At 41.0% G+C, this 23,592-nt stretch overlaps 2 protein-coding genes across 2 annotated transcripts in view; both read right to left on the bottom strand.

Annotated features, from left to right (window-relative positions):
* Positions 1 to 3,567, bottom strand: part of ncstn (nicastrin) — a 13,097-nt gene extending 9,530 nt beyond the window's left edge. Inside the window, exons 1-4 of the mRNA XM_079651049.1 lie at positions 3,411 to 3,567; positions 1,785 to 1,886; positions 1,212 to 1,335; positions 199 to 320 (exon numbers count right to left, since the gene is read on the bottom strand). Coding sequence (XP_079507175.1) covers positions 199 to 320; positions 1,212 to 1,335; positions 1,785 to 1,886; positions 3,411 to 3,468 — 406 coding nt within the window. The 5' untranslated portion in view covers positions 3,469 to 3,567. The remainder of the gene's footprint in view (positions 1 to 198; positions 321 to 1,211; positions 1,336 to 1,784; positions 1,887 to 3,410) is intronic.
* A 300-nt stretch (positions 3,568 to 3,867) lies between these two features.
* On the bottom strand, positions 3,868 to 23,381 carry copa (COPI coat complex subunit alpha). The gene is made up of 30 exons (XM_079648112.1): positions 23,170 to 23,381; positions 22,654 to 22,767; positions 22,493 to 22,566; positions 22,028 to 22,108; positions 21,855 to 21,931; positions 21,619 to 21,728; positions 19,904 to 20,013; positions 18,713 to 18,812; positions 18,045 to 18,263; positions 17,455 to 17,605; positions 17,278 to 17,344; positions 16,940 to 17,015; positions 16,677 to 16,759; positions 16,333 to 16,558; positions 15,743 to 15,881; positions 14,037 to 14,199; positions 13,677 to 13,823; positions 12,430 to 12,619; positions 12,241 to 12,336; positions 10,698 to 10,786; positions 10,426 to 10,549; positions 9,298 to 9,387; positions 9,097 to 9,197; positions 8,690 to 8,833; positions 8,411 to 8,551; positions 7,843 to 8,025; positions 7,569 to 7,679; positions 6,035 to 6,196; positions 5,718 to 5,912; positions 3,868 to 4,247 (listed from the first exon to the last, which is right to left on the bottom strand). Exons 1-30 carry the CDS (start codon positions 23,207 to 23,209, stop codon positions 4,188 to 4,190), a joined length of 3,663 nt encoding a protein of 1,220 aa, XP_079504238.1. The 5' UTR covers positions 23,210 to 23,381; the 3' UTR covers positions 3,868 to 4,187.
* Positions 23,382 to 23,592: the final 211 nt, after the last annotated feature.

The raw sequence follows: 23,592 nt of genomic DNA, 5'->3' as shown, positions 1-23,592 counted from the left end.
TTAACTCTATGGTATTTGTCTCACAGAACATACAAATTATAGAGGAATGAGAAAGGAATTCAGTGCTTTAAGGTCACACATTTCTACATAGTGACATCACCATGTTGCAGAAAGCGTTCACAGAACATCTTGAGCCTTGGGAAGATCATAAAACTACAATTCATTTGTGTAAGTCAGAGCAGGTGAACCCTCCCTCACCTGTGTTCTCGTTGGGACAGGAGGTGTGTGGGGAGAAGCCCTCCAGCGGGTTTGTGTTCGGCATAATAACAGCGACGCCCGCCACCCTGCCGGAGCCGTTCTTCAGCTTCATCATGATGGATCTGACGGCAGACAGACGGCACGGTGTAAACGATACGGGTACAAACACAGGTCAGACATGGGTTCATGCTTTTTTCTTCCTCAGGGTTTAACAGGTGGAATTTACTCAATCACCTGCACTCTACGTTTGCTTGACAGCGTGTTACCTATTGAGTTTTACTAACTGACATGTCATGAAGTAATTACATCTTCTTCAGCTGCTACTCTAACTTCAGAAGTGTGTATGATTTACTGAACTACTTATTTTCACTATTATTTAACCCGCTAATTTCTCAAATTGCGTTTAATGGTAGCTACAGGTGTAGTTTGCAGTACTTTAGGGGATGCTTTAGGGTTTTTTGGTGTTGTTTAAAAATATCAGTTATGCATAGTTTCTATATAGCTACAGTTTGATCAAACACATTATATTCAATGTGCTGATTTTCCATGCCATCTTTAACTTCAGTAAACTGTCAACTTTCACACAAAAAAAAAATCACGTTTACATTTGTTCAGTTTGACCATGGCGCCTGTTTCAATGTTGAATGACAACAAATAAAAAATGATGAGTAGAATCAATACATACACCAAAAAAAAGCGAAAAAAGTCCCATATTTCTCACAAAAAAAGTGCAACTTATTAGAAATATAAGAAGCATTTACAGTTGAAAGAAACTACAATGCCTTCTTAGTGTTATTGCATGATGATAAATTAGTTTGCCGTGAATTTAGTGATGGATTATAAACATTTGAAGTGAAGTGTTCTTCAGAGACAAGGTTGTTGTTCAGTGAATCAGATACTGAAGGCGCAGTACTGCATTGTGAGCTGTAAGCACACGTGATTTCTGACAATGTAAACTGGCCCTTACTAAGTAACTCGTGCTTCCTCTGCAGGGTGAGACGTGTTTACTGTACCTGGTAAAGAGTGCAGACTCCAGGATGACCAGATAAGGAGGATTGGCCCCAGTCCCCAGAACCCAGTCAACGTTCTCCTCTGACTCGAGCACATGAAGGACGCCCACGTTACCTGACAGCGAGGCTGAAAAGCGAAAACAGGAAACTCAAAATCAGCATCTGTGATATGAGATGTGGCCTCTGTCCTCTTCTCAATTACAGGAAATGTTTTCGAGGGTGAATCTTTTTGTATACAGCAAAGAGAAAAGTGCTACTGCAGGGGCTTTTTGTGGTATACAAAAGGTACACTATATCTTACAGCTTCTTATTATCAGAACATGTCTTGCAACTTGTCTGCTCTAATCTTCTTTCTCAATTAATGTCTGTCTCTCAAAGTCACAACATTGACTTGTTTCAAGATGTAAACTGCCTGGAGTTTGTAGTAAGCATTTGACTACAACATGTTCAGAGACCACAACCCATTTGCGAAGTGTTAACAGTAACAAGGATAGGTTGTTGTCATGAATGTCGTTGGTGTTAGTTGTATTAACATCACAAGTACTTTGGAACACTTTTATCTTTCGCTTTACTCACACTGGCATCCTATTTGATGTGTTGCATTGAGAAGTCGCACACAGGGAATAGTGTAATTGAGATGCACATAAATCTTCTTTTCCACTGAATTACAGCCGACACCTGCAAGAGAAAGAAAGCATTTAACAACTGCACAGAGAAGCAATATAACATGAGGGCACAGGATTTTACAGAGACTGCACAATAAAGAAAGAAAAACTGAATTTATGTCAAAGATAAATGGGTTTCAACTGTTCAGAGAACTTAAAACTAAAATCACATCTTTAACCAGCAAAATAACATTTGTATTAAGACTCTTTTTATTAGGACAAATATTCTTACTATAAAAACTTAAGTTCAGAGGTGGAAGAAGTACCCAGATCTTGTACTTATGTAAGAGTAGAAGTACCAGAGTGAATGAATACTCTGTTAGACGTTAAAGTCCTGCATTCAAAATGTTACTCAAGTAAAAGTACAAACGTATTAGCATCAAAATATACTTTAAGTACCAAAAGTGAAAGTACTAATTGTGCAGATTGGCCCATTTCTGAAAAATATCTTATATGTTTGGATTATAATTATTGATCATTTAAGAGTTCTCAAAGCTGGTAAAGGTGCAGCTAGTTTAATAACTGTGTATGCTGCAGGGTAGCTTGTGAATTTTACTCCAGATGTAACTAAAGTCTTATTTATATTCCATATCATTAAAATAATGTAGTAGAGTAAAAGTACACAATTTACCTTTGAATTAAAGGGAAGTAGAAGTAAAAAGTAGCAATACACGTAAATACTCAAGTACTGTACTTGAGTAAATGTACTTCTCAGTACTCCCACCCCTGGTGCTAGGTTGGAGGATCAACTGAATGCCGAATTAACGAGAGAACCCTTAACATCTAGGAAATATCTTCCTTTGTGAGTCAACTGCTTTCTTTGTTTCCAGACAACTAATACATATTAAAACGATGCTATTTGGCCTGACTGTTCCGGCATTAATCCCTCTAGGCGGCCGGTGGATCACGAGCAGTCACGCTGATGCTTGGTCATGAGGGCTGGCCCAATATATGAGGGAAAAGTCGCGAAAAACATTTAATAATAACAGTCCTGTAGTTATTTCTACAGTTAGTTGTCCCAAAGTGTAGAACAGAGCGTATAAAAACAGCTTTATTCCAGCAGCTATGGCACAAATGAACAAGTTGTAGCTGTTTCACAGTCACACATGGAAACAATGGCTATTTATGTATTAACTTTCTGGATTGTTTGTACAAGTGGTTTTTAAATGTTTCTAGGTGTGACGGAGTAGTTTTTTTTTATTTGTCTGTTGTCTGTGTGGTTTGAGTGTGTCATAATGATCCCTTGTCTTTTTTATCTGCAAAGCTATCTGCGGGTACAGAGTAATAAATTGAACCTGATTTAAGAGCTTCCAGATCATTTTCATAACCAAATATTTGCTCCAGCGTCAAACCTCATTGTAAAACTTAACATTAACATCCGGCAATGGAGATGCAAACCAAACAGCTTCTGCTAACGGTGGTTAGCTTAGCATCCGGCTACACAAAGAAGTACAGGAAGCTAACTGACACAGAAACACATACTACTAAAGTAATTACTTAGGCACATGTAATTTCCGTTGTCAGAATAAAAACTTACCGATGAAAAACCAAGAAACTAGCAAATTAACTATCCATTTGTTCGAGAGCAAATCCATCTTCCTGGTTTAAAAAAGCAGAAACAACAGTGGGTGTTGACGTGAAAGACGTCCGGGTTCAATGTTTTTTTTAGTTCCGCTCCCTTGAAAGGAGACGGACTCATTCAAAATGGCAGCTTTAAAATATCTGCAACGAAATAGTATTTTAAAATATATATTTATAAAACATTTTAGCGTGAGGTAAAACAGACATATACGTAATATATTAACGTATCTCTTTCTTACTCTGCTACCTACCATATAGCCAACTAAGGAGAGTCAACGCCTTTCACTTCCCTTATGACTCAGCCCTGTGGTGCACTTTGGATATTATTCCCCTCTATATACACACAATAAAACCATCATCCTTTTATTAAAAGGTGTGCTTACATACCAAATAAAACACAGCACACAAATACATTTCCTTTTGTAGACATTTTTATTTAGTTTTCACCCCCCTAGATACACGGAGCAGTGCTCTTTGAATTATTCTATATCACATACAGTAGCAGTCAGAAAAGAGACAACAGCTCTAATGAAGACACAACACAGAATTGCTTACAACAAGCTTTTAGCAGGATAGATGATGCAGGGAATAAGATAGTTAAAAGCATTTAAGAGGTTTAACATCACTGTGCGCAAACATTTATATCTGCTTTAATATTTAATGTCAATGTATTATTTGTGTAAGTGTGGATGCATTCATCTTTTTATTTTCCTCGTCTGGTCTTCATCTCCTCTCAACGAAACTGAAGAGGACTCACACGCAGACCGATCACATCCTTACCGATCTCAGTCACCTAGAAAATAAGGTGAAATTAAAAAGGGAAAAGGTAAGTACTTAATAAGATAACATGCTAATGTATTTTTCTAGTGAAAGACACGTATCTACACAATCACACAGAAAGACTCAATAATCCTTCTGAATAATCAACATCTGGAGTAGTTTATTGTATTTCAGGCTGTGATTTTGTAATTTCCCCCCTAATTTTCTTTGTTATTGAGTTTACTTACTCCCATATGGATACAAATAGTCCTAGTAATTGAACAAAATTCATTTTATGACCAAGAGATGAAACAAGATTTATAAATGTGTATGATGATGTTGTTCACAAATGTGTCTTCCTCCTCCAAACATAGCACCAAACTTGAATAAATGTCAACACTCAACATTAAGTTAATTAAATCTGTAGAAATGGCCTTGAAATTGTATATTTGTCACTACAATTGGAACTATTTTCCCTCCATACTATTGTAACTCTGATAGTCTTAAAAGTTTGTTTTCATAAAAGGAGTTGTATAAATGTAATCTTTTAATTTAAAGGTCCCCTATTATGCTGTTTTTCATCAATATATTATAGGTCTCAGATATATACAAAACGTGTCTCTGAAGTGTTTGGCTCCAAACACCAAACAGATCATTGCAGCATTACCCATAATCCCCTCTGTTTCAAAAGTGCTGATCCTCTGGCCGTTTCTCAATCTCGAGGAAACTGGCTTCCAAGCCAATATTTCAAGGATGCTACGTCATCGAGTGCCGCCGAAGGACTGTTCCAATCTCCAGCATACTTGGAATTCCACCGAGGCCGCGTCCTTGGTTTGGGGGTAATTTCGAGGCTGCACATGGGTAGACTTCGCGTCCTTAAAATCAACCACAATGCTTTGCGCACGGACCAATTTCCCCAAATCTGTGGCGGAAAATGTAAAGCGGGGCATCTCATATGACGCACACCTGCACACTTGCTAGCCTGTTCCACTCTTCGTTTTCCGAATGCCAGGAAGGATTCTTGCCTAGCTTCTGAAGCAAGTGACTTGGAAGACATGTGCTACCAAGCAAGCATCCTCGCGATTGAGAAACGGCCTCTGTCTGTTACTTTAGATGAAAATGAGGAGCCCCTCCCCATGCCCCTCTGAGAGATATTTGGTTAAAAAGAACTCAATGGTGCTCTAGGAGGAGATTCAGTTGATAAGGTGTGGGGGGGGTTACCTTGGTTGGTGATTGGCTAATGGTTACACAAGCCAAAAAATCGTTATGACATCATAAAGTGGCCAAAATCTGATCAGCTCATTTTCAGACAGGTTTTTATATAAATGGATCAGGACAAAAAGAGAGGAGGTCTTTGTTCCTGATACTTTCAGAGTCTCTTTCCACAGAGGGGACATGTTGATGTAGAAAAGACATGAAAAAGTGGATTTTGCATAATAGGTGACCTTTAAGAGCTTTTCAGGATGACTGGAGTTGTACATTGCTGTCTCGAGTCTTGACCTACCTGAGTGACCCTGCAGATCTGGCCTTTGTACGGGGGGCAGTAGCAGGCTCCAGACAGAGGGCACTTCTCGACAGGACGTCCACGGTACAGCGGGACGAACGACGCAGCGCACAGGTCGAATGGATTGTGGGGGTCGTAGTTCAACTGGTGCGCATCTGTGAGGGTCTTCTCACAGGCTGCCAAAATCTTACGGGTCTGAATGGTGGGAAAAGATGATAAAAAAAAAAAGAATATTACTGTCCAAATAAAGACTGTAAACTTGATAACTAATGTCAATTACAATCCCATTAATTGATGGTGTGTGTCTAACAACCAACCTGCTGTGCAACATCTGGCTTCGGCCCCAGCTCGAGCAGGCGTCGAGCAAAGCTGGCAGCCGTCTTGAAGTTACGCAGCTTGAAGAAGAGATTCAGAGCTGTGCGCAACACCAGCACCATGTGCACAGGCTGGAGATTACAGTGCGTGAAATAAGCAGCCATCTGTAGGGAAAACACATAAAAACATTAGAAAATTAGACTAAGGAATGACATAAGTATCAAGAAAAGATCAATTTGTGGACACATTTTGGCAGTCTACAACTACTGTTTTCACACTCAATCGAGGTGACTTCAGATTTAGATCAATTTGTAATATAACATGGGGAAAAAAGCAAGGGACTAGATATGTGACTTGCTCTATCAAAATCAGTCGCATTGACCCGAAGACACATTTTGAGTTGTATAAACTGCTGGAAAGAGGATATTCCTAGCTTTCTAATGATGTCAGGATTGTTTTTGTTCTCCAAATATTAAGCGAAATATGTCACATTATATAATGACTGTTACCGAGTCATCATTTTGAGAAAAAAGGCCTTTAAAGTTTTCTCTTCTCTGGAATCCATCGATCTGATTGGTTATTAGCAAATGATCAAAATACTACGGAGGGAAGATATTTTCGTTTGGATTACCGGTTTGGGAGAAGCTCGCGAGTGTGTGTGTGTGTGTGTGTGTGTGTGTGTGTGTGTGTGTGTGTGTGTGTAATTTTGCATTTGTGTGTATTGTGTTCGTTTCCCGGGGAAAACCCTCACGAGAAACACCGGCTGTTGTTATGCCTGCTGTGACGTTAAGTTACTCCGTTCTCCGCTTGTAATTATGCCGTCACAAGCTTCAAAGTTGTATTTATCATCTGAATTTGCCGAAACAAGTTTAATATTCTGAAAGCCAAGACTTTGTTTATTTGAAATCAGATGAAAACAAACTGTAACGGACCCTGCCGTGTTATCTAAGATTACTATACGCCTTACATTCATAATGTCAGCGGAGGGAGGGGGGGCGGCACTACGGAACAGCAGAGTGGCGAGTGAGAGCTGTCATCTTCCCTTTACGAGCTTCAAACATGTATTTATGGTGTGAGTTTGGAAATAAAAGTTTCATATTCTGAAAGCCAAGACTTTGTTTATTTAAAATCAAACAAAACACCCAAACCCCGAAAAAATTGTTTTTTACGCAAATCCACGTTTATTTTTTAAATGAGCCGTTGCGACTTCCGACTGATTTCGATAGAGCGGGTCACATATGAGAACATCACAAAGTGTAAGGTAATCACAATAGAATAACATGTACACATAATTAAACACATTTGATACAGAATAAACAATGAAGTCAAAACAGTCAATCCAATTAAAATTAAATAGAATATAAAAGGTTTAATAGGGCAACTGAGTAGCTAAGAGACCTGTTGATTCAGCTGCGTGTTGTATAGATTGAGGACTTGACGAATAAAAGAGTCTGACCATCAACTTGTTTTGGTCTAATTTTGTAGATGCCCTGTAAGAAAAGTTTTTTTTTTTTTTTTAAGGACACGGATATTTACCTCGCACAGCCTCTTCTGCTGATCCAAGGTGTCTTTGGGCAACTTCTTCCTCTCGGTCTCCATGGTCAGACCCACGATGTACTCTCTGCAGATTGTGATCAGTTGCTGAGCCTGAAACACACACAGATCCCAATCACACAGGTGACCTTTACACATTTTAAAACAGTCAAACTTCAAGATATTTTTAAATATAGCAGCAGCGCCACGTGGGTTTGCTTAACACATTGAAATGATTCCTGCTGCATTTGGAGGTTCAAGCTGGTTTGGTGCTCACCTCTGCGATCTCCTGCTTATTATCAACCACCAGCAGAGGAACGGACAGCAGGATGGCTCTGAAGCGCTCCACAGCCTCCTCAAAGCGCCCGGAGGTGGTCAGCTGGTAGCACTGCTGCAGGCGGGCGATGAGGTCGGAGAGGCGCAGGCCCACAGCAGGGAGGCCTTGCTTTGCCCCACAGTCCTAAAGTAAAAGAACATTACAATATTTTTTACATTTGCAAGATTACATTCTGTAAATAAAATGGGTTTCAAAACAGGAAAGCAGTTTTAATTTATTATTTGTATGTATTTATCTTTTCATGTCTATTTTATTATTATTAATTTTATTTATCACTTTTTTTCTTTTCTTATGTTGGCTATGTAGATACAGCCAAATGAAAATGGAAAAACTGTTGACCAAAATGTGAACATGTATGTATAATGAAACTGAATCAAAAACTAAGTAAAAAAAAAACAGGAAAGCAGGAAGTGATTTATTCAAAGTCTTTACTATTCATTTAAATTAATCACCATGACTGACAGGGAATATACTGAGACTTTGAGTAAGGGGTGACTGTCAGCTTTACCTTCCAGTTCCTCTGGGGGTTTCCACGCAGGCAGGGCAGTGAGGGCAGCCCCAGGTGACAGGTGCGGCCTCGGGACAGCGTCTGCATGAACAGCGGCTTGTAGGCCTCGAAGCTCACAACTCCTACCTGGTCGTGGAGCAACTGTGGCAAAAAAGGAGAACAATTAATGTGTTAATTAGCTGTATTACAATTTTGACGCTTTGCCCAAGTCAATAAGTTGTTAATTTAAAAAAGCGAACAAAAGAACTATTGGAAATAAATGGGACATTGTGTACATACTCTCATAGCAGTTTCGAACGAGCCGGCCAGGATGTGGTCCACTGGCAGCTGGGAGTTGTTGCACCAGATCTGTGTGGGACTCATGCCCTTGGTCGGTGGGACGAAGAAACCGTCTTCTGCTCCTCCACCTGCAGCCGGCAGGTCCTGATGGCACGAGGACAGACATTGTGATGAGAGATGTAACTTCATTAAAGTGTAGGAGAGCGCAAAAATGAACGAGTGAGTGAAACATTTAGCTTCAACGGTGCAAAGATTTGGAAAATGAGAGGCCTGTTGCTTAATAAAAGATAATGCTGGCAGTATATTGGGTTTTATCTTTAAAGCACTTATGTTGATTCTATGAATACTGTTTTAGTGCCTGGTGTTAACCATGATTTATTGATGGTGGGATTTGCAGCGGCTCTCACCAGCTCTGGAGGAAGGTCCAGGTCTTCCTCCACCTCCCAGCCTCCTCCCTCCTCTTTCACGCCTTCCTCTCCTAAGCCATCCTGGGCATCCATGAAGCCATCTGGGAGACAGAGAAAGATAGGGAAAGATAAATATGAGTTTATACTGAATAATTCAGAAATTATGATGTGACATTTTTTTTTATTCACACTGAAATGTACCTTCATCCAGCTGAAGCTCAGCATCGTCTCCCCAGCCTTCGCCTCCGGGGGCCTCCATGTCCGCATCAGCCGCCATCTGACCCGCCTTCCCTACAACAGAAAATAAATGTGTTCAAACTCTGGCAATTTATACGAGGGATTCTTTTTGTTCTGACCTAAAACACTTCTCATAGAGAGACGAAGCCCCCTCCCTTTCCGGTGACCTCTATTGGACCTTATTTCGGGAAAATTATTTATTGAAGTCAAAAGAGAGAGGAAGATTATCTTTCGATCCCGTTTGAATTGTGCCACGAATTACACATATGATGTTTGTCAATTTAAAAGATAATTTCCATGTAAAAAAAGTCACAGTTTGTCGTAAAACTTGAAATATAAGACTGTGAAAAATACGCAACTAGAAAGACTACAAATCCCAGAATCCTGTTCCCGCATGCTGGCTCTTACGGAACTGACTAACTCCCCTTGTGTGTATGTACAGCTCTCAACATGCCCAGACTTGTAGTGATTTTCACTTCTTTTAATACTCTTCGCCTCATTCTGAAAGAAAGAAGTGAAATGTGCCAACGTGACGGCCATCTTGGTGTGTGGTGCGAGATGGGAGATGTAGTTCATTGAGCGGTTTCACACAAAAAAAGTGTTACTTCACAGTTTTACGACACATTTCTTTAGTTTTGACTTGCAAAATTATCTTTTGAATTGACAAACATCATATGTGTAATTCGTGGCACAATTCAAACGGAATCGAAAGATAATCCTTCTCTCTCCATTGACTTCAATACATAATTCTTCCAAAATAAGGTCCCATGGAGCCCCCCCGGGAAGGGAGGGACTTCGCCTCTCTATTGGAACATTCTGGATACATATTCACAGTATTTTCTAATGTAATGTGCAATATTACCTTTAATTACTTGTTCATTGCCAATACTACTTTCAATATCATAGCAACATACATTTTGTGTTTCATTTGACTCAATACTTTAAAATACTGTTGTACTTTTAGGCACTGGTGTTAGTATTATTTATTACTCTAATGTTGTTTATTCTTATGCAAAAACTTCAGGATTAATAAAGTTATCTAATATGATTCATGTATCATATTATGTGCTTGTGTCCAGACATACGACTCACCCTTAGCTGCAATGGCTCCCTCAAAGAAGCCCTTAGAAACAGTGAGCAGAGGCCAGTTGGTGTCCAGAGGGTTGATGGGTGGAGACGGCTGCAGCAGCTGAGCATTAGGATCAACCTCTGGCACCTACAAGACACAATATTCACCATTGTTTAATCCAAAGGATGTTTGAATGTAGTGACACACTGAGGAAGAATGCTCCTGTTTCAGACTGTTTGTTATGGTTGCACGTGTTTGTGTGTATGAAGGCACAGAGAATGTTTCATCAACACACCGTCTCCTTTTCTGGGTCAAAGGACTCCTTCAGCGCCTCCGCCTCTTCATCCAACCCGTGAGTGGCAGCGGTCAGGTAAGCCAGAGACTCTGGAAACACAAACAGATACACGTTGGCTTCTTGTCCCATTGTTACAATTTAAACAAAAACCCTATTTCAGCAGGCCCATTCATAATATGGAGGAAATTATGTAGGTAGCCTACATGCTAAACTATAAAGGTAGGGCTGGGTGATTTGTCTAAAACCATTGAATTGGTTTATACAATATTGTAGAGTTGACTGTTGGAGCTTTCACAAAACATCAACAAAATGAAATTGTTGACAAATAATCATCAGTGGTTTAAATATGATGACTAAATGGGTAAATATAATTAATAGCACAAAAACAGTATTGATAGTTGGGAAAATACGATGACTTAAGGCGAGACACTATGAGAGAATAGGGTAATTTTTTTCACTTAAAGATATCAGCTAGAAATGTATCCTGTTAATTACTTACATAAAGACAATAGTTTTTTGTAATACAAGTTTTTATGAAATAGCATGTTTAAATATGCAAATTAGCCATACTCATTAAATATGTGCATATTTTAATACATTTCAGGACCACAAATATTTTAATACATTTCAGGAACACAAATCTGATAATTAGATAAAGCCAGGTTCAAAATTCTTGTTTCATTTTGTAGTCATATTAAAATCTAAGGCTTTTACAGAAGGGATTTTGGACATCTCTTTTTATCACTCCATAAATCTGTTCTCTGGATGACAGCTTGCGCCTCGACGCACTCCGTGAAGGTATTTCGTATTCGGGGTCATTTGTTTTTTGTCTAACCTTGCTTTGTGCAAGTGACAATTGTTGTCGTCTTCTCTGTAAACGTTTTTTTTGCCGTTCTTTTGCCATTTTGAGATTTAAATTTCCAGCGAAATTTAAACCAGGAAGTGTTTTAGCACACCACGTGACGCATCTGAATGAATCACGTTGTCTGAAATTGACACCAGCCAATGAGATTTAGTTTCTTGGTTTAAGACCCCTTTGTTCTTTCACGATTGGTTGCTGATACAAAGGAAACGACCATATTTGGATCCAATGAGATTGTGCAGGAGAGACACAGCTTTCCAACGATATCTCTGATGACATGGTGCAAACAGCGGTCGCGGTACTTTATGTTACGTTAGAAAGCTAACTTTTGGTGAATTTAGGAGAAACCTACAGACGCAAATAGACAAACTAAAGTAAAATAAACACTTAAATGTGTATTTTGTACGTTTTCCTTCCAAAAGCCTGAAAGAAAACATGTTATGGAATCAAAATAGCACAACATCTCTAAATTGACCAGTGCTTGAAAAACAATGTTTTGCCTGCCGTGTCTCGCCTTAATTGTAAAGGAGCCATAAAATGATCTCCTAGCAACACAATGAGGTGGAAACATCAAAGTTTGTGTATGCAGGTAATAGTTTCGTTAATCATTATAAAACCGTTGAGATTGCAAAACAGAGATAAAAGGAGTGAACATGCGATGAAGGGAACACTTGAACTCACTCTGCCCACAGTTCTTCAGGATGCGGACCCTCTCACTCACATCACCCAGGTAGAGCGCCGCCTGGTAGTGACCGCTCATGTCCTTCCTGATCTCAGCTACAAACAAGAGATGATTGGATATTAATGAATTGACTTCAAGACGCACAAACTCCCAATGAAAATCCCCACATCTCGTGCTCCGCCTCTCACCGATCTTCATCATCTTGCGCAGCTTGGCCAGGTTTCCGGTGATGAGATAGAGGAAGGTGAGCTTGTCGAAGTTCTTGGTCCTCTGGTAGCACATCTCCACGACCTGGTGGTGACCCTGCAGCAGCGCCGCTTCCCCCAGACGCTCCCAGCAGCTGCGCTCATCCAGGACCTTCGCTGCCTCCAGAGCCACCTGCGAGCATGGGGGAACAGAAGTGTCTTAAGAAAAGTGTAATTGATCACCAGACAGCCCAACTCTAAAACGCATGGATGGATATTACAACGGACATTTACAAAATGGAGGGGATAACATCATCTGTCGATCACAAACTGGAACTATTTGTGTCACGATGGAGAAAGTGGAATGGTTTCGTAAAACCTCATTTTTTACAAACGTATGATTTTACTGTGAAGTCCTGATCGCGCCCTAATGTTCGTACTTTATTTTGTTTTTATCTTTGTGTAAAAAAAGGCATTTCGGACAGACAAACTTAAGATGTACAATTACTACATCATACACTTTTTCACCAATGACTTCTCCAGGACCTTTACCTAATTTTCCATGACCAAAATAATGAGTCTTTCTCAGCGGTACCACTGACAATGGTTTATTTTAACATGGAACAGGAAAATAAGGTCTGCATATGAAACATGTTGAGACGATCTAAAACAAATCAAATAGGCTTACTAGCTCCAACAGACTAAAGCAACTCAAATCTCTCACCAGCAAAACACCTCGTCAGTGAAATGCCATTTTACGTTTCCTTACTATACGATATTTATTATCATTATAGTATTACTATTTCGGCGATTAGCTAAAATATAAATTATATTTGATCCAACTTTAGTTACATTTCCATGACTTTTCCAAAACTTTGGGAAAAATATTGTTTTCCAAAACTTTTCCAGGGCCTGGAATTTGCATTTTGAATTTCCATGACTTTCCAGGTTTTTAATGACCGTAAGAACCCTGATACTATGTCTTGAAAAAACACTAATTGTTTGCTGCCAAATGTCAATAAAAATATATATTACAAAAAAGTGTATTTGGACCATGGTGTCGAGCAAAACTGAAACAAAAGCAGGGGGAAATCAAAACTAGAGCCTAAATGGTTGTAGAGCCAATGTTCCCTCATTAGAGAATAGCAGCATCTTACACATGTATTTATGTCAATGTCCATAAAAGAACAGAAATGTTGGAAAAATAGTGAACGTCATAGAAACAGTGTCCTAATTATACAGTTCCTCACCTCGATGTTTCCACACTCCAGAGCCAGGCTGAAGCGCGTCTTCTCATCTTTGACAAAGTGCAGCGCCACCTCAGGGTAGCCCTTCTTCTGCAGGTAGGCGATGATGGACTGACCCACCAGCTTGGCGTTACGCACCATGTGGAGCACCTGGAGGGACCACGATAAGAGGATGTCAAAGAAAGCACAGTGCAATGTTTAAGAGGTCAACATTGTTTAGAAAACTGAGAGCAGAGATGCAAAACTGTTACCATACAAAGCCTTACATGTTCAATCTCAATCTTAATTTATTCATATAGCACATTTAAAACAACCTCAGTTGACCAAAGTGCTACAGGGAAACTTATTTCACCACAGACCCACCTCATCATATTTGCGGTTGACCAGGGCCAGTTTGAAGCGGTACTCTGTGGGGTCGATGGTGAGGACGCGCGGCCTGCACTCCCTGTCCAGGCAGTAAACACTGTTTCCTCTCACACGGGTCACATAGATGGGCAGGTCCAGGGTCCGGATGATGCCATGATCACTACAGGGGAACACAATGACAGCAACGTGTCAGGAAATACCCCATCACCAGGTCATGTGTGTGCTTTAAACTGTAAAATGGTTAAGGTTAGCAGGAATCACATCTAACAGACAACCTGTTGTTTCCATATATCATATATTAAGTTGAATATATGAACAAAAAAATATATTGTTGTTTAATGTTCTGATAACATGCTTAAACAATTAAGGAAACATTTAAACATACCTTCCTAAGAATACACATTGCATTATATGTGTGTGATTGAACCTATTGCTAACAGATTCAGTGATTCTGTTTGCTTTGCACCAGGGGGGGGGGGGCTTGCCGTCATTTGACGCCCCGGAACTCGAGCCGAGGGCGTCCAAAAAAATAAATAATTCGAGAGAAGATCGAAAAGGAAAAAGGACAAGGACATCCCTCTGTTGGAGGAACAAAGGAGTCTGGTGGGCTTTGTTATGGAAATCTTAGACCTAGTCAATACTGTGGAGATATACAATTAGAATGATCAATCAATAAACTGGTGAAGCAAACAGAGTTGTCTTTCTGGTTCTTTATCCGAGGCGCTTCGAAGGCACGGGTCTCACAGAGTACAGGATAGTCTGCAGGAGTGTGTGCAATAGTCACAGAATAGCAAAGCTTATATACAAGATAGGGCAGACAGAGTTTTTGAAATCTGCTTTCACACGGATGTCTCATATTGTTATTAGACACCTGTGTCCTTGAGCTGTAGAAAGTATAACGGTTATCAGAATATGGAAGTTCAAACTTTGTGTGAAGAGGAGTAGTTTCAACATAGTCTGCCAAATCAGCTCTGTGTCCTTGAAGCGCTTGAGAATAATAGCCCTCATTAGAGTATGCAGAGGAAACGGCACATATCAGGAAATGTTACAGTAGTGTTAGACAATGCTTTTAGAAGCATTTGGTTTTACCATATAAGGTAACATAAGAAATTGCCACGACAGCTTCTTTTCGCCGCCAGCAAAGCTGTGACGGAAAGTGTACTGCCGGCGAGCCTTGGCGAGGGGTGCAAGTGGAGTGCGTGAACTGCGAGTGCCGGAGCCTCACAGCGGCGAAACTGAGGCTCCGTGGTAAACTGTGGTAACATGAAGAGCCGTTTAGGAGCCGGCTTTTCTTAGTGAGCCGAGGCAAACGACCCGGCTCACTAAAAAGAGCCGGAATTCCCATCATTAATACGTAAAGAGATCTAGAGTATCTATAAGGGACGGCTCAATTCAAAATTCAAGTCACGTGACATGACGTGACACAAGACGTGATGTCACCCCCCCCTCTCTCGAGGTGGACGCCCTCTCGGCCCTGGTCTGGCGGAAACACTGCTTTGCACTATAAAGAACACTTTCCTTAATTTCAATACTGCGATGCCATCTCAGTCAGTGCGTTCCACATATCTAAATCTTCTGATGAAAGTTAAACTCACAGGTCGAGCGAAAGCTGAAGGAACTTTATCTGCCCGAAGGCGCACCGTGTCAACTCATTTGTTAAAATGAACAATGCTTTGGTTTATTTCGTTTCGAGCAGCACATACCCAGAGATGAGTGCGTATTTGATGTGGTTGGAGGTGGTGTAGATGAAGACTCCGCTCTCGTCCCAGGCTCCACTCTTCACTCGGATGTTCTCGTGAATGTTGCACAGACTCTCCAGCTTACGGTTGCAGATCATGATGGCTGAGGAGGGGGGGGAAAGAGAGCGAGAACAATTTAGACTGATTTTGGTTTTGAAGAATCACCAGAACAGTTGTTAGGTTTACATATTCGTGCTTGAAGCCATAAAAAGACAGTGTTCCCGTCAAATTGAAGAAGCTGTACCAACGAATTTCATAAACTACTTGACGGTGCTTTTACCAACTCTAAACAGCAACACAGGATCCTCGCCTTTGGGTTAATTACTTAGACATCAAGCCACAATGTGAAGCAGAGGCATTCAGTTTGCTGTTGAGTGGTCAAGTGGAAATCAAATGAGTGTCAGAGTCTTACTAGTAACGTCCATACAGGGCTCATGTCTCAGTGATTTAGAGTCTGAGCACAGGCAGCACGAAACACGTTTAGAGAACATAACAAGGGATTTTGTGATTCCGTGATTCCGTGTATGTACGACGTGCAGATCTGATCTACGCACCGTGTTTCGCCAGCAGAGCCACGTGGCTGGTGTCAGCGCTCCACACCACGTACTTGACCTTGGCGATCTTAACGGTGGCCAGAGAGCGTTTCTGCTGCACGTCGAACAGCGTGACGCCGTCGGCATCGCGCAGCAGCAGAGAGCCGGTGCCGGCGTAGAAGATCTCCTCGCAGCTCGGCACCTGGACTTTCTTTACGATCTCATTCTTCAGGTTCTTAATCAGCAGCTGGGAAGGAGAAGGTCGTGCTATTAGAAGAGCTGATTTCACTACAGTTGTTACCGTGAACTCCTTAGGTGTTCAACATTCAATTCTTTCTAAAAAATAGTTTTGCAAATGGACTTACCGAGTGCATACGGTCCAGGACGGCAAATCTGTTCCTGGCCACCCAGACTGCAGTCAGGCCAGAGGACCTCTTCCCCTCCGGTGCTGAGAAGAAGACAGATCCTGTGTTACTTTTCTGTCTATGTAGCATATTTAAACGCCTTACAGTGAGGGAAATCCAAGATATTAAAGCAAGATAGACATTCAATTATACATAATCACTCTAAGAAGTTACAAGAAGAATGTCTGCTTATTCAGTTTAACTTTAGCCAGTGGTTTCCTTACCATCGGGGTTCTGAGAGTCGCTCTCTTTGGGAATGGAGTAGAGGTCGTAGGTGCTGTTCTCCAGGTTGGTCGCCCTCTGCAGGAGAAAAAGAGAATTACATCACAAATATGGAAAAGTGCAATAAGCAGAGAGCAGATCTCTGCCAGGTGTGTCTCCCCCTCCCCTCACCAACAAGAAAGAGTTGAATCTCACAGAATTGACAAAAGGGTAATAACAAGGGAATGTATTCATCTCAAAACTTATCTGGATCATAACATATCAGGTATGGAATTCATCTGCAGATACTTTAGTTGGAAATGTGTTTTGCTCCTGAAGCAGAGGTCATTTTGATACTCACAGTGCAGAGCAGGACAGCGTTCTCAGCGGGGTTGTAGGACATGCTGAACACCGGGAACTTCGACCCACTAGGATTAAACACAGCATGTTACACTCAGCGGAATCAAAGTGCGTCACCAAAAGCCTGAAATGAGTTGGCATGAGGTGGAGGTGGAGGCTGAAGCTACAAATGGCATACCTGCGGAGCTGCATGACAGCAGTGTCCTTGCTGCTGTTGAAGTCCAGCTGGCGGAGGAAGCGGTCCTTCACGTAGTACAGCATGTTGCCGTGCACAGCGTACGCCGGACGCTCGCGCTCCAGCTTGAACACGATCATACCGCTGTCGTGACCTGAAGGGCACAAAGACAGTGTTTTAGAGGAATATAAATGAACACCTTAGTGAACAAGTCCCTGTGCTGCAGAGATCTTACAATGTGCACCTTTTCACTTTTAAAATTATTTGTATTCTATTTTAATTGATGGGATATTGAATTTTAACTTGTTATTTTTATGTACATTTTATTTTATATTTTCCTTGCCCATTCCTACTTTAACTTCTTAAGTTTATAATATACATCTTTTTGAATTCACTTTTCATTTAATGTTATCCTAATACAAAGCAACTGTCACGACAAATCAGCTGTGAATGTGATCTTCACTCTCGTGGCATAGAGCATTTGGAGGGGATGAACCCTTTACCGTCAGCCATTTCCAAAGCTTCATATTTCACACCAGTAACTCAGACTCTTAGTTAGATGTGTACGGCTGCTGAGCGTTGTCTCCACCCACCAGCAGCGAACAGGTTGAGGTTGGGGTGAGCCCCCAGCACCCAGAAGCGATCGTGGTCCCGGCGGAAGGTCTGCACCCCGGTCCTCTTGGACATGTCCCACACCCGGATGCTCTTGTCCTCGGAGTTGGACAGGATGAGCTCCTGGCGCGGGTGGAAGACGGCGCAGGAAACGTTGTTGTAGTGACCGCGGCACGTATCCAGCTCCCAGGCCTTGGATTCTGATGGGGGGGAGAAACAAGAGAAAAGATTTGTAAACACTGGGTTTGAATGTAAATGAGACCGTGATCGCCACAGAACAAGGACTAATATAAGGCTACACTGAGGAAGCTATTTAATGTTCTCTTGTGGGTATGGAATGTCTAATATGTGTGATATGTAATTATAAAGCGCTTTGAGTGCCTTGAAAAGCGCTCTAAATAAAAATGTAATAAACTATTATTATTATTATTAAGTAATGCAAAAAGGTGAAGTTGAAAAGTATGGTGCAAGTACACTGGGTTAAAGGATAACATTCATGGCCCCAACTAATAACAGGCTCTTGTTTTTATGCTTTACTTTGAGTGATATGGCAAATGTAAATAAATCAAATGTCAACAGAGCTTCAGTTATAGCGTACACTGGGCAGCAGGTTGTTGATGAAAGTTTAAGAGACTTCTGAGACTCCTACCATTCATCCTCCAGATCTTGACCTGCCTGTCGTCAGCTCCAGACACGATGAGGGGCATGGTGGGGTGGAAGGCAGCCCAGTTGACCCCCCGGTCGTGACCCTGGAAGCAGATACCCAACGTCAAGACACACAACACCAAACAGCTGAGACTCAACACTAACACACCAACTGCCCTCTCTGAAATAAATCTGTCAATTACATACTCAGGGGACATGTGTCTCTATAATTAATGTAAATAGGTTTATGTTTATTAAAAGACATAGAATGTGTTGGTTTGAGAATCTGTAAATTATTTTGGGCCTTTTTACTTTCACCACACCTTCACTTCATCTCTAACCAAGATGAGTGAGAGACTGTTCCTGTCCCAACTTTCCTTTCCTTTCGTTGGATTTAGCAACACTGTTATTGATGTTGAGACCCAACACAGGGGATGTTTTTTTTTATTTCCAAAGGCTGGACAGACCTCACTAATAACGCAGGACTCCAAACTTTTTTTTATAGAATTGCCAACATTTGCTACATTAAGACTAAATCAACTTAATCTCTTGGTATTTTCCATGAGAAGGACTTGAAGTTTAAAGTCAGTGACGATTTGGAAAATGTCTCTACAATGCTAAGCTTGTTTCTCTTTGGCTTTACAGTGGGCAAGAAACATTTAAAGTTATTTCTACTCTAACCTAGGGCTGCTCAATGAATCGTATTTTAATCGCAATTACGATTTTGTCTTGCAACAATTATAAAAAACAACATAATCGAAATAAAACGATTATTATTATCTTTTTTTTTATTATTATTATATATATATATATATTTATTGGTTTTTCAGTTGAATTATACTTAAATTTCAGGGTAATCAACTGTTAAAAACATACTATTAAAGTCAATAAATGGAAGTTTTCAAAGTAAATGGATAATTGTTTTTAATAATCGTGATATCAATTATCGACCCAAATAATCGAGACTATGATTTTTGCCATAATCGAGCAGCCCTACTCTAACCTAACATCACTTTACAGGTGTAACTGGAGGATTTATGTATTACTGTAGATGTAGGCAAAAGAGCATGGGCACAAAGAGGCGTAAATAAAACATTTTTTAAAAGAAGTAGAAAACGTTCTGTTGACCATCTGTAAAAGTCAAGGTTTGATTCACTAAAAAAACTAAAATATGACATACACATGAGACACTCACCTCTAGAACATGCTTGACAACAGCATCCGAGGCACCGAACAAGTCGACACCAGAGATGCCGCGCACGTCCGTCTCCACAGCGCCGGGAGACAGGTTCTTCTTCCTCAGACCTGGAACCAACAATCAGGGCATCGCGTGCAAGGTAGGAGCCATATTCATGTTACACAAGGCACAACCACAATACAGGGGGAGGAAGAAAAACATGAAAAACAAGGAACAACTGGTTAACATTGTGAAATATAAAAGCAACATCACATGAGAGGAGAAGGAATTGTTAAGGGGGAGATCTGTTGGACTACTGGACACACACACAGGGTGGAAACACGTCAAACACAACCTCTGCTCCCTCACTACCCGCCAACTTGAGTCTGGAAACACAATCATGGCTGTAAGAGTACTGTTGATTGGGTTAGGGAATCGCAGGAGCATCATCACACCCAGGATTTGATTGGATAGCAGAGAAAGATACTTTCCAGACTCAAATGAGATCAGGAGTCAAATGATTGAGAAAGCACAGGATGCATCCATGATCCCTGCCCATTAACACAAATGTGGTGAACAGGTAGTTCAACAGCACAAAGAGACGGCAATAGGAACCCATGTACAGGTGTGGATGTTTCCAGGGGGAGCATGGGGTAAGGTGGACACAGGGAGCGTGTGGCTGATGAGGGTGGGATGGGGGGGTGGGGGGGGCTTGGCGTTGTAAGGACGTGCTCTGATGGGGCGTCGGATGTCAGGAATATGAGGATTCATTCTGAGAGGCTCATGCGTGTTTCTGCCCAGATGCTTAGGTCACATGCAGCTTATAGAATCTGACACGTCATTAATGGGTTAGAAATTAAGTTGGTAACGATATGGTGACTTTTTCAGCAATAAATATTAACAGTTATATTTTAAGATGTAGAGCCGGCCGTGCAAATGTCATGCCAGGAAGAGTAAACAAATATTTCGGAATAAGTACATGGTGAGTTTGGTTTAAAAAAAAAAAAAGAGCCTTTAGTTAGTTAGCCCAGTTAGTTGGTTTTTGATGCATTTTATACCAATGCAAAAAAAGGTCTAACAGTATGGGAAGAGGCATTAACTCCCTACACTGGAAGTATGGGTGCAAAGTGAGTCTTTCGTGTTAAATGGATGCCGTGCATTCGGGTCAAGCGTGACATGTCTGCACTATGGTTCAACAAGGTATGATGTTAAAAGCAACTCTAAATACAATCATGCTCTATGCTAGTAATGTGAAAGCACGTAAATCCCCAGGACAGAAGACAGATCGACATGTTATGCATCGTCACATGTAAGAAAGTCATAGTAGATGCAAGTGAATTAATGGTTTGGTTAGAGAGGAGACAAGAAACATGGAGCAAGAAATACCATCAACAAAACACAGATTCAAAGAGCATGCAGAGACACAGAAACACCTCCCGCTTTTACTTAAACCTCTCTGATTCAGAACACATTTATACAGGGCAGTATTTTGTTAGAAAATACCACACTTAAATATGTTGACAATCGACTATTTCCCTTTGTGTCGTTCCCAAAAGGAGGTGTTTCTGCAGACAGCCCAGAGAGATGTGTCCTACAATAAGGAGAGGAAGAATGTAGGAATTTGATTGATCCGGTTCCTGCTTCTTCCTCATCCTTTATACAACTCTGCCCCCCACCACCCCTTCCTCCACCCAGCCCGCTGTCCTCTGGCCAGCCGTCCCCCGGGCCCTCACCGGAAATATCCCACACTCGCACGGTCTGATCCAGACTGGCAGACACCACCAGGTCCTCAGAGGGGTGGAACTGGGCGCACATCACATAGTGGTTATGGCCGGTCAGCACACTGTGGATGAGGAGAAAGAGGAATGTAGATATAAAAACATTTAAGAACGAAGGTCTTCTTAAAATGTTCAGGGCAACAATCGTGATAATATTCATTTGTTCCCAGAAAAGAGAGAATGAGTCTTACCAGACGCAGGTCCTGGACTGCCAGTTCCAGATGCGAATGGTCTGGTCATCTGAGGCGCTCAGAATCCAGGGGTAGTCCTACAGAAAGGGAAATGGTTGAATTAATTAATACATTTCAGATCGATATGTTTCTGCATGGATGTCAATTACAAAAGGTAGGAAGAAGCAACTCACATGGTGGAAGAAAGTGGTTCTGATGTAGTCCAGGTGCCCAAGGAGAGTGAAGAGGCAGCGTCTCAGCTTGTAGTTCCACACCTGGTTGAAAATATCAATATTTACCCACTATATACATGTATAACGTGCTGATGCAACCTAATATCTATATGGAATAATACTACACTTCATTAATTGACCCATATGGACAAAGTCTAGTTCAATGGCAACACTGCCAGTGGACTTGAACAACGGACGTTTTGTTGTCGCTTTATGTTGTCGTTTTATGTTGCTTTCTTCCCGTGCATTTACGGTTTCCTTTATGGTGTGCTCATAGACTGTATATATAAGGGTGTGCTATATACACATGTTGTTGTGCTTCTTAGATATCATTTGTATGTAATATGTGCATGTTATTTGCTCATACGTTTCAGTTTCATGAAATATATTTGTGACAACATGCCAGTGTAGTTAAGGCAGTCTCACCTTAATTTTGTAGTCATCTCCTCCAGACACAAACAGAGGCTGCTGTTTGTGGAAGTCAATTCCTCTGACGGGGCCTGTGGGAAGAGAAGTATCCATTACATCATGTAACAATCTATATTAGCATAACACTGGATCATCAGCTAAAACTCTGGCTTCCTTACCATCATGCTCGTCAAACTTGTCAATCAGTGTGCACATCCGATAGTCCCACAGCTGGATGACTCCGTTGTGCAAACTTGCAAGAACCCATGGCCTCTTAGGATGGAAACTCAGGCCTGAATTATAAAAAAGCTGATCAACTATCTCATAAAGGCAGGTGAAATCAGACATATACACCTACAGCAGTGACAGGTCGGCTTAATAACTGTTTAATGACAGTAATTAAGCTGTGTCAAGTGGTAAAGTTTAGCTAAATACTGTAACTGAGTTCAAGTTAGTTGTCGTTACTGTAGTACTAGAAAGCTAAAGAGCGTACAGTTAAGTGTCCGTTCAACAACAATCAAATTGAGCACATTGCGTGACATGATTGCTTTAGTTTGGATTTTGTAACATATAAATATACTAAAACGAGCATTGAATTAATTCACAGGCGTTACTTTAACATAAACAAGTCAAGTGAGCCGGATAACGTCAGTTGCTAACGTTAGCTTCTAAGCTAACAGATGGAAAACTCTTACCTTTGACACGGGCCGACTTCGTCTCGAATTTGGTTAACATCTCGACCTGATGTTAATACAAGTCTCAATGTTAATGATATCGTTTAATATAACTCCACACGAATGATTAAAACAAGTGAATTAATCCAACAGACAGGTGAACTCAGGCGGTCAGATCGCCTTCGCCCCTTTAGCCGATTCTCCTTTTTCCTGACACGTAGCCCGTTTTGTCTTCCGGTAACGTGAACAATAAAGTTTTGCAGTGAGACTTTGACGCAGAAAGCTCCACGGCAGCGGAAGGTAGAAATACAACACGTAGAACTGAGCTGACAGGCGATCACATGGGAGTTCTAGTGACTTTATTACGGTATCTAATCTAGAAAAATCTATTTCTACAGTCTGGTTAGACTAATATTCATTCATTTTCACAAATTATGAATTTAC

Source organism: Notothenia rossii (genome assembly GCF_949606895.1).
Source record: "Notothenia rossii genome assembly, chromosome: 9".
In the NCBI taxonomy this organism is placed as follows: Eukaryota; Metazoa; Chordata; class Actinopteri; order Perciformes; family Nototheniidae; genus Notothenia; species Notothenia rossii.
This window is presented reverse-complemented; position numbering and strand designations above follow the sequence as displayed.